General features: G+C 48.1%; 1 protein-coding gene across 2 annotated transcripts in view; it reads left to right on the top strand.

Moving 5' to 3' along the window:
* ttyh2 (tweety family member 2) overlaps positions 1–11,604 on the top strand; it is a 53,458-nt gene extending 41,854 nt beyond the window's left edge. The window contains exons 6-15 of one of the 2 annotated variants that reach the window (XM_030098750.1): positions 3,050–3,122; positions 5,358–5,427; positions 5,552–5,607; positions 7,288–7,380; positions 7,466–7,558; positions 7,691–7,833; positions 8,480–8,665; positions 8,745–8,823; positions 9,892–9,918; positions 10,709–11,604. In XM_030098750.1, the coding sequence (XP_029954610.1) occupies positions 3,050–3,122; positions 5,358–5,427; positions 5,552–5,607; positions 7,288–7,380; positions 7,466–7,558; positions 7,691–7,833; positions 8,480–8,665; positions 8,745–8,823; positions 9,892–9,918; positions 10,709–10,789 (901 nt within the window). In that variant the 3' untranslated portion in view covers positions 10,790–11,604. The remainder of the gene's footprint in view (positions 1–3,049; positions 3,123–5,357; positions 5,428–5,551; positions 5,608–7,287; positions 7,381–7,465; positions 7,559–7,690; positions 7,834–8,479; positions 8,666–8,744; positions 8,824–9,891; positions 9,919–10,708) is intronic. The other variant, XM_030098751.1, reaches the window with a different exon arrangement.
* The last annotated feature ends 3,810 nt before the right edge of the window (positions 11,605–15,414 follow it).

Here is a 15,414-nt window from a genome sequence, read left to right as displayed (position 1 = left end):
TGTCATGTGAGCAGCCAACTCCAGCTGGAATCCAGGCTTCATATTTGACAAAAAAATAAAAATAAGATGCATCGCTTCGCTTTGATTTGTAGGTGAAGTGACGGGATCAGGTTACGGAAAGATGTTCTTCTCGTGCTGAATGTATTCTATTTGAAATGTGATGTGACGTAGCGTACAGGAGCCACGGAAACGGATTATCAGCTGAAAAAGTTACTTTCAAAAAGGATGAGAAGATGTTTTAATTGGAAGCATGACTGAAATATAGTTTATTGCAAATATATCGTGCATATATGTACAGAAAGACACATGCTTTGCATATTGATGGTGTACCACAGGGTAGTGTCCTTGGACCTCTGAACTTTCCAAGATGCACTAATTCATTCAAACATGTAACAGACATGCAGATACAAACAACCAAGTAGTAAATATCCAGCAGTCGGAGCATTTTAAAAAGTTCCACTTTGGGAGCAGTTTTTTAAAAAAGTGGTGTTTTCAGTAGTCCTGAGCACCGTTGCCATGGAAACGCAGCTTTCTCCGCCTAAATGGGGCCTCAGTCAATTATGCAAGTATTTGCTGCGCCAACACAAAACAAACTATGTATTTAGACTCTTGCATTCATTAAATCAACTCTGCATAGTTTTAATGTTCACAAACACACAACAGTCGTACTAATTAATCCAATCAATTAACAGGCTCTTCGTTACTTTCACTGTTACACAATCCCGAACGCTGGAGCCTCTGACTGTCACAGAAATCTACTGGAGACACACAAACACACCATAATGAGGTAAATTCCATGTGAGCCGCTAATGGTGCTGCAGATAACTGACACGGTCGCACGGGGAAGCCAGAATTAGACTGAGAGGAAGATGTGATTATTATCACGAGCTAATTGGCATTGGCGGAGACTTCCCGGGTCTCCTGCATGTCTGCTTTCAGGTCACATTACTTTCATTTCACTCAGTTTTAATTAGAAAATATAATGATGGCTCATATGAGGAGGACGAAGCCTTCTCTATATCTTCCATACAGTAGGTAGCGCAGCCGTTTAGAGCGTCTGATTGAATTCAGAGTGGCTGGACCTCGTCCCTGAGTGGATTTTGCCGCCGTCATCCGCCCTTCTAGTTGGCCTTTTGTGTCAGCTTCACACCCGATTTCCTGAACCTCGCTGAATCCCCCGTTTCGCCCACCAGAGCACAAACTGAGAGCAGTCTCGCTGACGTGACCTGCCGGCTCTGTGAGCGAAGGCGCGATGGAAGGCGACGCCTCCCGTTAGCGCCGCCACTCACTGTCACAGCCGTTCACAGCGGCTCGTATCGCCCAGGGTGGACAGAGAGGATCCAAAGTACTGAGGCCAACACCACTTTTCTGAAACGCTGCCGCTGCTGCTGCTGCTGCTCACGCCAGACGCAGTGAATCTGCACAAAGTCAAAGGACTTTAGTGCGATTTGTTTTTGAAGCTTTGCTCTCCTATCTGGTTACACGCCGGGGTTCAGCGAGGGCCGGCTATCAGGCAGGACGACGGAGACGAACTGCAAGAGGCAGAGCACTGATAGGTAGGTGTAAAGGCAGCGAGGAGATACCAGGAACCGAGAGAGAGAGAGAGAGAGAGAGAGAGAGAGAGCGGCTGATAAACAGAGGAGGAGGGAAGAGTTCAGCGTTCGGAGCTGACTATCTGTGCAGAGCAGTGGAGAAGAGATTATCTGGGGAGCTGAGCGGTTTGACGATGAACATGCTGCCTGTGAATCAGGAGAAACATGGAATTTAAACTGTGGGGCTCGGGGTTCATCTATCTGTCTATTTATCTGTCCCGGGTATCGTCTGCTAATCGTTTCCGACCCTCCCAGACAATCAGACACGCCGCCACTGACCTGCACGCTGCCACACCTCCCGACTCCCGACTCCTGTGGCCTGCACGACTCGATTTCATTTTCTGATAAACCCACGGCATCACTGAGGGGGATCATTGATATTAACCTTTAATCCTCCCGGGTGCAGGACCACCCATGCATCCCGCGGTCCGGAGGAGGCCAATGGAGCGGATAAGCATTCCCCGGTTCATCAAACCGCACGTCCGAGGCTCCAGAATCAGCATCCATACAAATAAACATGACCTCCGCCTGTCTGCTGACCGCCGGCTAACAACACCCACTCTGCTTTTCACACTCCCTCCTGCCAATGAACCCGTTCGTTTCTGTTATTTCACACAGATTTCCTTCTTTTACTGCGTATTATGTTCAGCTTGTGTTCACCTTCTTCGTTTACGACAGACCAAAATATTGTATGATTGACTTCTGCTCTCCACGACCTGATGAAGTAGCTGCTGATGATAGATGTGGTTGTATTCCAGCAGACAGTTTAACGGTGATGAACCACATTCAAGCCACACAGCGCGATGCGTTGGTTTATTGTTGAACTGAATCAGTAAACTTTTATTCGAACGCGTTTTAGCTCAGGGGCAGCATACCGTCCATATTTTCTCAAAATAACAATTCCTATGGAAAATTAATTCAATCTGAACATAAAGCCGATTTTAGTGAAAAGAAGGAAAATAAATATCAGATTTTTCTGGTTTCCATGACGACCACACAGCTTCCTGATATCGTCAATACTGCTGAGATCTGTTTGAGAAAATGTATTTTATTTGTTTTTCAGCTGCACCCCCGCCCCCAGCCATGTTACCATCAAAACAGTGGTGAACGTATGAAAACTGTCCTCCGGTCGATCTCCTGACTCACTCCGTCTTTCTGGGGACTTGAGCCACAACATGAAGCATATTTTTAGCCATCAGGTCTATTTTCCTCCATTTCACATGCAGAACTAATGTGCTCTGAGCTCTCCTCCACGACGAGGCTGACCCACTTTTCAAACCGTCCCTGAACGCCTCTTGTGCTCAGACCAGAACAAAGCAATATGCTGCGCTCCTCAAAGTGTCGGCGCGTCTCTCGTGCTGTAGCGCTCGCCGCCACTCGCACCACATGCATCCAGCAGACAAACGGTGAAGCGAGGAAATGACGCCGGCTCCCTGTCTGTGGTTGTGTCTCTGCAGGATGATGGTGTTCGGCGTGCTGACCTTGGTGCTGAGCTGGACGTCTCTGGGCGCCGACCTCGCCACGGCCGTGGTGAGCCGCTTCAACCCTCCGCGAAGCTCAGGCCCTGGTGACGCCACGACGTTTCGTTTGACGTCGCGTCGTTTTTACGTTTTAATGTCAGGAAAGAGAAAGAATCATCTCCTGTACGAACTCAGAGAACTGTTCCTGTCTCCTGTCTGAATGGTGTTTTAGAAAAATGTCATAATGGTGCAGACGCTTTGGACTCCTCAGCCTTTCTATGCTTTATTTAAATGAGCTTGAAACTTTTGATCAAGAGGATAAAAAGCGCTCACAGCCTGATCTGAAGAGCTTTTTGCACCCCGGTCTGAAACTCCCCCGGCGGGTGGTTGTTGGTCCGTCGCCTCCTGCGCTTCTTGATCTCAAGCCGCTAAAAATAGACGGAAAACAAAAAGCAGAATCCTCCTCAGCATTTCTGCACAAGCTTGAATCACTCGAATTAAAGTCAGAGATTATCCCGTGTTTTCTGCCGTCATGGCCCTGTGGCTAAAAACCAACACACACACACACACACACACACACACACTCGTATCGGACTGATAAATAGAAGAAAACTAAGAGAAAGATTTTAAACAAAGAGCAGCAGCTGGATGAACACTCTCCGCCTCGCTCGCCTCGGGCTCGTCTGCTTTTCTTCTCAGCTTGATACTAGAGAAACACAGAGAGGTTTGATTTAGGGATGCACCGATATTGAGACCAGTATCCTGTAGATATTAATGAGAATAACAAAAATAATATAGACACTGTCTCCTTCTTCACGGATTTGCCCACAAATCAAAGGTTCCCCGTCTTTACTGTGTGAAGTTCCCTGTTGTTTCACCAATAAGGAATGTGAAATACGAGGCTCTTACCAAGACATCTCTCTGCTGCTCGGGTTCAGAGGTGAAGCTGAGTGTCTATTTGTGGAGAACAGATTTCTGTGTTCAAGGTGTTACCACTAACCCGATGAAAAAAAACAAACGAGCAGCGAGAGAATCGATGCTGATGCAGAAACGGCTTCTGAGAAGCGAGGACCAAGCTGCTTTCCGTGGGGAGGTGTGTTTCTGCCAAGTGGTTTTTCATGTCAGTCCTCGGGACAGTTGATCCCAGTCTTGATCCCAGGTGTCCTCTGCCTTCTGCTGGGTGATCTGGAACACCGTGCACGTGAGAATCTTCTCAAAAAGACGAGGAACGATTATTCACGTGGACGTTCCAACAACTCAGCCGTTAATTTACCGTCAGGAGTTTGGAGTTTGGCCTTTTAAGGAGCATGAAAGCACGGTGTGAGTGTGTGTGTTTGTGTGTGTGTGTGTGTGTGTGTGTGTGTGTGTAACGAGAAAGCGTTGCCTACAGGAAGCAGTGTAGAAAAGGTCAGTGTTCCACGGCGTCACGTGATGAATCAGTCATGTGACCTTCCAGCAGAATCTGTCCCGCCGTCCGTCCTCCCCCGGCGTTTTCCCTTTCAGTGTGGAGTTTGCATGTTCTCCCGCCCGGAACGGCTCCTCCTCGCCTCAGGTGTGAGGCGACGGCCCCCACCCTCCAGCCGCCTCCACCTCCTCCTCGCTGACCCCCCCTCAGCCGCCGCTAATGGTCGACCGCAACCAGGAAACAGGAGGCCGGCAGTTCAGCTGGTTATTTTAATGTCTGAGGATTATCACGAGGGCTGACGGAGGAGAGACTGACAGACACTCTTTATCTGAGCGCGTTTACCACGACTGTGTTCTTGCCTGAACACTCAGGAAGTGAAGGAATAAAGAATCCATCCCTTCTGCAGAGCTCCTAATTACCGACAGCCGCTGACGTCCCCGCAGGAATTCAAACACACTGGCTTCATGTCTCCCGTCTCTAACAGGCCGGCCGGGTTTTGGCGAGCGCCCGGTCCTCCGTGTGGGGGGCTCATTAGCGTCGCCCCCCTGAGAAGGTTAAGCTCCATGCAGGAGTGTTTGTCCCGAGCCGGCGGGACTTTTAGCATTCAGGCCGCACAGCGCTGCTCCTCTGGTGCTCCAGCAGGCAGGCTCAGGACGAACACGCCAGTCTCCACGTATTTAACGGGATTCTACGATTTTATTCATTTGAAAGCTGCTAAATGTCATCAGCGTGGTTTGACCTTGTGAAGCGGGCTTTGGAGATGAAACAAAGTGTTCGCATCAAGCTCATGACCGTGACGCTGTAATTTCTTCCTGATGTGGTTTTTGCTTTTCATGCTTGGGAAGGCGTGTTTGTGTTTCCCCCTCGCCGCCTCTCACAGCCGCCTCTGTTTGATTTCAGGGAACGAGCGACTTCTGCGTGTCCCCCGACAAGTACATCATGAGCCAAACCAAGGGGATCATCGGCGCCGGTAAATCCCGCCGCCGTGACGGAGAACGCCGGGCTCCTCTCACGACACCGGCTTGTTTACCAGAAAAGGGAAAAACGGAAAAGAGCCCGTTGACGGTGTTTCTGTTTGCTCCTGTGTTTTTCAGATATTGTTCATTATTACCTTTACTGCAACCAGACCCTCTCCAACCCCTTCCAGCAGGTAGGAAACGCGTCCAGCTGCCGGGTTCCTTCACAATAAAGGCTGATGAGACTGAGGCCTCGTTAGCAGGAGGTTTTCCAGTGAGAACTGGAAGCTTTCGTGGCGTTTTGTGTGTCTGTTCACACGATGACGCTGCCGAGAGTCACTGAAAAGGCAAGTTTTTGCAAAACAGCTCCCAAGGTGGAAGGTGGAGCGTTTTGAAAATGCTCTGTGGAAACAGGGGAAAACCTTCCTCCTCCTCCTCCTCCAGATCTCCCCCTCCGCTCTTCTATTCGCTCGGGGCAACACCGCTCTGCCGGCTCTGTTTCTTCCTGCCTCTCCTTCTCTTCCCTCTCCTGTTCTCACTCCTCCGTGCAGTTTCTCTGTCCTACTTCCACTCGGTTCCCCTCAGAACAAACTCCGCCGAGCCGAGGCAGAGAAGCCAGAAGCGACGTCCGCATCAGACCGAGCAGTCGCCGCTCCTGGACCGGCCGGGGAAAAAAGAAAACGTGTCAGATCACAGGAAGGCAATTACATTTATGGGTAGTTGAGGTAATTGGCCATATCCTGTTTCAATTTAACACTGTGCCACAGGCCAGAGGTTTCCCCGCGCCGGATAACTGAAGAGGCCCACTTTTATTTTTTAGAGATGTGACAGATTGATTCGTTTATGGTTGTGTTTGTTAATTAAAAGGAAAAAAGTGGTGACAGACATGCTGGATAGGAGTGTTCTGTGGCTGGTGGTGAATGTTCAAGCATATTCTGCCCTCTGTTGGTGGAAAGAAGAAAAAGCATGATCATTAATGGCGCTGGTCTGACACACACACTCACACACACACACACACACACAAACTGCTTTTACACTGACCAGGTCTCCTCAAACACATGCTTGATTCTGGAGAGAAGCTGCAGAGATGATCCGCAGTCCGGGACTTGAACCAGAATATTCCTCACATCATCACATTTTATTCAACCTGCAGCATCTTTACACAGTATAAAGATTAAATACAGTGTTTTTTTAAGGGAGATGGTTGGGTAAAAATTTGACGAACAGTTTCTTAATTGCCATTAGTCCAGGTAAATTTACTTCATCTGAAATCAGTCCAAAATATCAGGACTTGAATTTCATTTCTTGCCTGTTTTGGGTCGATAAACTCTGAAGGTTCACTAATTGGGAACAAATTACTTGGAACGGTTTGTAAGTGTGATTTTAATATGGCTCATTCTGCTTCATCTGAAGCTTTTAGAAGGTCAAACCTTTTTTATTCAGGGCCCATGTTCATCCCGAGTGCCTCAGTGGTGCCATAATAACCTTTAGGTTCAAACTTTTTCAGAGTTTTTTCTTTGTTGTGGCCCTGAGTGAACGTGATGAAAATCTCTGTATTTTCACAAAAAACAAACAGTTACTACAATCTCAGCATACAGCCGGTTTTAATGATACCTTATGGCACAAAACACAGAAAACCCTGTTGCATTATGCATGTTTTTACAAACTAACTCACCCTGAGGCTGGTAGCTGTGGTTCCTGGCAGCATCAGGTCGCAGTTTAAAAAAAATCAGTGTTTTCTTTGAAATGTATAGATTTTTATTGGTCTTTTCCTGACTTATGTTTGGCACCCCCGCTAAAGTCACGTAGAAGTGTGAAATGTGCAGACTTCTCCTTTCCATTCATTTTCTGGCTCTTGGCTTTGCGGTCTGCAGCCTCTCACCATCTTCCAGCGGTCCCTCACCACCATGCAGATCCAGATCCAGGGTCTGCTGCAGTTCGCCGTGCCTCTGTTCCCCACCGCCGAGGTACCGCCTGCACGGCAGCGACATCACGGGAGGGCGGGGGTGTGTCGGGGGTGTGACGCTCAGCGATGTGCTGGCCTCTCCACAGAGAGACCTGCTGGGGATCCAGCATCTGCTCAACTCCTCGGAGGCCGGCCTGCACCAGCTGACCGCCCTGCTGGACTGCCGGGGGCTCAACAAGGTCAGTCGGCTGCACCGCAGCCCGGTCCGCTTCGCACCGAGCGGCTCTGAGGTTTCTGTAGCGTCCTGACGGCAGGCGGATCAGACGAACGGATCCGTCCTGCGAGGGCTGAACCTCTGCCGCCGTCCGCAGGACTACCTGGACGCCATGGTGGGGGTGTGTTACGACGGCGTGGAGGGCGTGCTGTACCTCTGCCTCTTCTCCATCCTGGCGGCCTGTGCCTTCACCGTCATGCTGTGCGCCATCCCCAGGGCGTGGCGGCAAATCGCCAGCAGGTCAGTTCGTTCTCGGGCTCGGGTTCAGAAGGGATTCAAGAAAAGGTTCACCTAAAATTGGGAAAAATCATTAAAACCACAAGAAATGGGGGAAAAAAGTGATAGAATGTCTTAAAAAAAACGTGAAATGTCTAGAATTTCTAAAGGAAGAACATAAATAAGGTTGGAAAAAAGCATAAAAAACTGTTTAAAAGGAGGTAAAACGGTTTAAACAGCTAAAATGTCAAAATTGTCAACAAAAAAATGCTGTAATATAGGAGACAAACTTAAAATCAAGTACAAAGGAACCTGATAAGTACATGTTGAATGTAATGAAATGTTCTCTACTCTGAACCCTGACTTCATGAATGCATCATTTATGGCTCCGGAACAACTTGGCTGGACTGAAAGTCACAAAAATGGCTCTTCTGGTCACAAAGGTGGCAGAACCCTGGTCTGTTGTGTCAGTAAAGAAGTGTTTGATCCTGCAAGGTGAGATCTGAAAGCAGCTGATGAGCGCTTTAAACGCAGCTCACCTCACAGTGTTTCCTTATGTCTTCTATCAATAAACAAGCACAAGCATCAGCAGACCAACACAAACCAGCGAAGGAAACTGTTGACCTGTTGAAGACTCCTCACACCCCTCTTCTTGACCCTGCGCCCCCAGAGAGCGGGACTACGACGACATGGACGAGGAGGACCCGTTCAACCCGCGGGCGAGGCGGATGGGCTCCCAGAGCGCCGGCCGTCCCAACATGCACAGCTTCTGCAGCTACAGCAGCAGCATGGGCAGCCAGAGCAGCCTGCAGCCGCCGGCGCCCGCCGTCTCCAACGCGCCCGTGTCCGAGTACATGTGAGTGCGAGACGGGAATCCCTCCGGCGGTGCGTGGCGCACACTTTGTGAATCTCTCTCCGTTCTCCTGTGCCTGCAGGAACCACACGGCTCTGTTCGGGGGGAACCCGAGGTACGAGAACGTTCCCCTGATCGGCCGAGGCTCGCCGCCCCCCTCGGTGCGTTGGGTCCCGGAGGCCAAGTCTTTCTTATAACGTCTCCACAAACACGCCCGACCCTCCAAACGCAGGACGTCCTGCCGGATCTTGTCCCCCGTCCTTCACTCGGTGCCTTCCTGCGGTTTGACTTCAGCCAGCAGAAGTCATGCCGTTAATGTTTAATCAGAGCAGAGCATCGTTTAGCCTCTCAGGTCTGATTCCCAGGAGGAAAGTCAACCAGGTCCTATCCCATAAACTCACTCACGCTTTGCTTCCTCTCTGAGTGGATTTGCCCCTCCTGCCCCCTCCCGGGGCTTTTATTATGTCAGCGGCTTAAAAATAGAAACATTTTGCATGAAAGTTTCATTAAGCAGCCTCTTGATAACGAGCTGCGGAAGCCTGCGACTAAATGAAGCGTTTTCTAACCCCACCATCGCATCTCTTTAAAGCAAGGGTGTCAAACATGAGGCTCGTGGGCCAAAACCAGAGCCTCCGATCCGGCCCGCCACACCACCAAGAAAATGGTAAAAAATTCTGAGATGTTTATTTGTTTTAAACAAGTTTCTTCAGACACAAACACAAGACTGAGAGACGAGCTGAGACATCAGCGATGATGCCATGAAGGCTAGCATTAGCTGTATTTAGCACCAGATAGCACAAACCTAAAAAAGCTGAAATTCAGAGGTTATTGTTGCACCAGTCCGGTGCATTCTGGGTAAAATCGTGCTGTATGTGTTTGACACCCCTGGTTTAAAGGGAGATTTTTATCCACATCGAGGTTTGAGTCCTTTCGACACTGACGCAGAGATAAATGTCTAATCTGATTGCTTTCCACTGCCGTCATTATCGTTCACTTTCTGCTCCAGCAAAGAGAAAAAGTGATGTTTTCCTGCCAAACGACGCTCCTCTAATGAGCACCGGCGAGTCCTGCATTATTCAGTCCTCCCTCATGACTACAGCTGTGCAGCACCGTGCAGTCGTCTTCAGCTAACGGCTTCTTTTATATATTTTTTTTCTTTCTTTCTTTGTGTGTCTGTCCGTATCTTTCATTTCTGTATTCGCTCTTTTTTATTACATCAACTTTTGGAGGTATACACTCAGCAGTATAGAAATCGAGTAAGTCTTCTCTACTCTTTCTCAGGTTCTTCTGTCCCTCTCCTCACGTTTCTTTTCCGCTTGTTTCCCCCTCTCTGGCATGGCGTTCTGGTTCGGTTCCTCCCGTCTTCATCTCTGTGTCTCATCTAGAAGCAGGCTTGTCCACAGGGTGGTCCTGTCGTTGCCGTCCCCTCACGGCCCACCCCCCCTCTGCATGCCGTCTCCCTCCAGCCCCTCAGTTCAGACACTCGATGCTCAGCAGCAGGTGTCTCTTGTAGCAATACCCGGCCGGGGAAGTGGTTAGCAGGTTTCTCTGAAGTAACTCCCATGTTGCATCTCTTGTGAGTCTGGTCGGGACTGTCTGAAGAAACCCTCCACTGGAAAGCGTCTTTTAAACATCATGAAAAGGAGGTTGCCTTGATTTTTGTGCAAAACTCCTGTCGAATTTCATTCACAGCTTTTACAAATTTGTTTGAAATTCACAGGATTATCGTTTTGTGCTGCTAAAATGAAGCAACGTTTGAAGTTGCATTTCCAGTGGCTCGTTGAAACCGCCGTTGTGTGAACAGACACCTAAAGTGTTGCGTTTTCTCTTAAAAACATTGTGTGAATGAGGCCTTGAGGAGCAGCACTGAGGCAAGAAGTCGATCAGCAGCTGTGATTTCTCAGGATTTATTTGCGCGGTTGTGGCTCAAACGGGCCAGTTTAGCCTTCAGTGCAGATGGCTTTCCAGTGGAGGAGGGGTTCAGCCCCCCTGCTGTCCGGAGGAGACGTCATTCTGTGTCCGTCTGTGTCCGTCTCCCCTCCGCAGTACTCCCCCACCATGAGAGCCACCTACCTGTCCATGACCGAGCAGCAGAGCAGACACTTTGGAAACGACTTCCAGGCATAGACTGTGAGTGGACGAGCGCCGGAGCGGAGCGGAGTGGAGCGGAGCGGCGCCGCTCGCCGTGGACGGGCGGGGAGCGCCGGGCGTCTCTCTGGGACGGCACTCCCGGGGTCCGACTCCTGCTCGCAGATTTAACCAGCCGTTTGTTTCTTTTACATGAATATGGAGAGTTTTAGAGGATTCCTGATAAATGTTTTGGAAAAAGAAGAAAATTACTGACTGAGCTGTTTCTGTCTAAACACCTTTAAAGCTTTGAAATAAAAGTGTGTTTGACTCACATTCAGGTCTCCCAAAGATGTGAAACGGATGTAAACATCTTATTTTTTGTTTGTTTTTTTCGATTTCTATTGCGCTTTGTGAAGCACAAACTCAACACTGGCAGTACACACACACACACACACACACACACACACGCAGAAACTAAAGTGGAAGCAGCCCTCCACATGTGTAAATAAGTTGTACGATAACAGACTTTTACTTTGTCTTACTTTTGATTTTTTTTTAATGTGTGCCATTTTTATATATGTTTTCTAGTTTTGTGTCACATAGAATCACTATTTTTTGTATTTTCTCAAGAGCCTGGACTTCATCTCCCCAGAATAATGTAACTCATAAGTACAGAGAGCAGATTATTGAGAATATTCAGGTAAATAATGTCAGAACGGTTTTGGTTTATATCGACTAACAATCCTTTCCTGTAGGGATTTATTACATGCAGTGCCATTTCATTCTTTGGGTTGTTTTTTTCTGCATGTTACACTGTACAGGCACTGAAAGTGGTTTGAAATACGTGTGTGGCCCCAGACCAATAAACCAGCCTTCAGTACATCCTAACGAGTCTCTTTTCTTGATGGCTGTTTTGTTTATTCACAGACATCAGTGTGTCTCCACAGTATCTCCACAATCATGTTCCAATGTGACACTGTTGGGCTTTTGATGAGCATTTAAAAAGATACCGTGACTATATTTGTTTTTGGTTTTTTTTTAAACACATTTTCACCTCAAGCTTGTGCTGACTAAAGGTGTAATTGCACCAGTCCTCCAGCAGGGGTCACAACAGTTTGACTTTTTGGATACTTTCAGTCCTCAGATCATCTTCAGACTTAATAACCACACTGGAGGAGGTAACAGTCTGAACCATGAGGATGAATCTTCATCCTCTCATTTCTTGATGGTCTTTTAGGTTTTTCTACCCAGGGAACTTTTTGTTTTCATTTTGAAAAAAAAAAAGTCACAGTTGGTCAATCATCTTTAATAACGAACTGCCTGTGTGGCTCGTAGCAGAGGATGGTGGAGGTGACTGGTGTGGTGTTTGGAGCACGAGGACACACCGGTGGGTCGTGTTTAGCCTCGTAAAGCAGCCCCGCCCGGAGCTGGGGGGGTCACGGTCCGCTCACGCCACTCCTCCACCACAGCAAAGAAGAACAGAGATTAGAGATCAAAGATCTCTGAACTGCAAACACCTACTTCTTCTTTGGAGCGGGTGGCGACCAACAACTTAGGTGCACAGCGCCACCTACTGTCTCTTGGTGAATGTACTTCAGTTTACATCCAGATCACCGTGTTCACTTCAGAGATCTGTAAAACTGCAATAGCATGCATCTTGAGGAAATATTGGTGAAACTAATGAGTTTTTGGACAATTAAAGCCGTTTTGGGAGCCGGCGCCACACATGCCCCATTGGCTAAGAGTATATGGAGGTCTGCAGCTCGGCTATGGATCTAAATTTCTCCCGAACCACTGTTTGGATCAGAAAACCCTTCTGGGTGAGTGTATTGTTCTACTTGGTTCTATAAACAACGGGAAAACTGTTTAAACCAAACGTATCCTTTAAAGTTTCTACACCACAGCTTGGAGCTATCCGACAGACTTTCACAAGAGCATGGCAAAACATCTATAGCCTCAGTTAGAGAAAGAAAGTGGTCCTCTTATGTCTGAATGTCATCACTTCGTCTTCTGGCCTTCAGCGTTGAAGTATTCATCGGTGGATTCAGTTGTGTGCTTTGTCTTTGAAACCCAACATGACAGTTCGATCAGATGTGCGCCAATCCCGGGAAAAAGACTTCTTCTGTTTGACTTTGTGTAAAATTGCTTCTAATTATTTCAATGATGAGCGTTCAGAAAGCAAAAAAGCATGACCTCACCCCGAGGCTCCCGCCTGGCTTTGGATCTGCACACCATGTTCACAGTTGGAAGGAAGAAGAATTTTTTTTTGTTACTGAACTAAATCTATGCATTTGTCTGAGCCATCAGTGTGCAGAGCCTCTCTCCAGCCTCTTTTGCGAGTCTGGCAGTGTGGTCAGGCTTTTGCTCTTTTATTGTTGCCTTAAACGTCTCTGAAATAAAGCTTCATGACCTACGGCTGCTCTCTGCAGAGACGTGAATTTGTGTTAAACACCAGCAGCCTTGTGTTCTGCTCCAGCTTGTGGCAGCAGTCATACAGCGCCCTCTACTGGACCAAGGCTGACACGGCCCAAACAGTCCAGGCAGGACGGGCTGTGGGCAAATACAGATGAGTGACACTTCTGTGAAAAGAAAGTCTTTATTGAAAAAATATTACAAGATAAGAAACATTAATTGAAGGGAAACATTTGCTGAATTCAAAATGACTGAGTTGAGTTCGTCACTCAGTGGTCTGCTGCCCTCCCTCAGCAGGTACGGAGGACCGAGGAGACTTCAAACTGCTCGTAAACAGAAACAGGCAGTGAGCCACTGACTGGAACCTCTACTACTTTTCCTCTGCCTTTTCTGTTTGGTGTCTGTTGATTTGCTGTAGATCTAACCAACACAAACATCTGTCAGTGTAGTAGTTGTCGTTTGTGCGTTGAGCCGTCGGCTGCTCACCTGTCCAGGAGGAAGCTGGTGTCACTCAGCTGTCTCTCCATTTCAGAGTTTTGATGTTGCAGCCTCAGGATGGCCTCCCGCTTACTCTCCTCTTGGTCCTCCATCACAGAGAGCTCCCCCAGGATCTCCTGCATCTCGTCTTTCAGCTGTTTGAGTCGTTTCTTCGATTGCTCTCTTTGAAACTGCACAAGCACAGACAGGGTCTCAAGCTTCACACCGAGCTTTTTCCTCTGAATTTTAGACTTCCACACCAAGTCTGACCTTCTGTTTTGCCAGGTCTTTCTCCAGCGTCTCATTTGCCTGCTGGAGTTTCACCTGCTGACTCAGCGCCTCATTCCTCGCCTCGGTCAATGAGCTCAACTCATTTTTCAGCCGGTCGACTCTCCTCAGGCCTTCCTCTTGAATTCTGCCTGCAATCAACCAGAATACACACGTTCATCAAAATCACCACAAGAAATAAGATCTGGTATGGAGATGAGCGTACTCCTCTCCTCCTCAGAAACCACACATCGCTGTTCTGGAGCTGCCACTCTCTCGTCCAGCTCCTTCTCGTTTCTCCTGAGCACATCTCTCAGTCTGAGGAGCTCTACTCCTTGCTGCTGAATTGTCGTCTCGATCTCATGAATTTTCTTGTTTGCCACGATCATCTCGTCCTCCACGACTTTTAATATTTTTTGGGAGGACTCCAGCTCCTGCTCCTTTTCTTTCAGCCCATCTCGTATGGATTGGAGCTCGGCGGTGCGCTGCTCCAGTTCGGCTTGCAGGTCCCTGTCAACGACGACAGGCGAGTTCACGTAACTGAAAGAACGCCTTCACACAGGAAGTATCAAGAGTCTGCCTACTTGAGCTTCTCCTGAGATTCATAAGCCATCTTCTCCCAAGTCTGGAGGCGGAGATCCTGGAAGGACAAGTTTAGATCAAAAACCTCTTCAAGCGTAAAGATTTTGTGTCAGCTTTTAAAAAGAGGTGTGCCCTCCTCATGATGATTCATACCTGGATCTCGTCATTGGCTGCATCCAGATGTCCCCGCACGACTTTGAGTTCCTCCTTCAGTTCGCAAATCACAGCTGGAGAAGAGAAATCAGCTTTAAAGAATCAAACCAATGAATGGAAACGCCAGGTGCATACATGTTCACATACTGAAAACTCACCACTTAATCTTGCATTTTCAGTCTCGAGATCAGTGTTCTGTGATTTCAAGACGTGATGGAGCTCCTCTATAGAAAGACAATCTTTTTAGGTTAGCGTACACAGTCAGCCCTCTTTCTTCAAACCAGGAGGAGGAGCTGTGACTCTTACCCAGGTTTGTGTTCCTCTCCTTCAGGGATGTCGCTGTATTCCTGGCAGCTTGCAGATCAGCGCCCAACTCCTTCAACTGTCCTTCGCTGTTAACTTGGAGGACACTCAGCTCCTACATTCACACATGAACGAGGACATCATACCACCCAATACTCAACAGCACTTAAAGCAGAGAGAAATAATCCGTACTGCGCTCTGAGCGTCCAGATGATTCCTGGCCTCCATCAACTCCATTGTGAGAGAACTGATTGTCATTTTAGAAGCATCATCAGAAACCTGAAAAATAAAAATTATCCTGCATAAACTGAAGACCATTTGTAAGAACAGCAAAGAAATGAAAAACAGACAAACGTCGTTTTTGAGGAAGTCATTGATTTTCTTGAGTTCTGCTCGCCGCCGCTCCAGTGTGGCAACATTGGCCGTCAGGCCCGTCTTCTCCCGGACAGAAGCCAGCAGCTTGGCCTCCACCTTCTTCAACTCCTCTC

This window comes from Salarias fasciatus, chromosome 8 (genome assembly GCF_902148845.1).
Source record: "Salarias fasciatus chromosome 8, fSalaFa1.1, whole genome shotgun sequence".
In the NCBI taxonomy this organism is placed as follows: domain Eukaryota; kingdom Metazoa; phylum Chordata; class Actinopteri; order Blenniiformes; family Blenniidae; genus Salarias; species Salarias fasciatus.
This window is presented reverse-complemented; position numbering and strand designations above follow the sequence as displayed.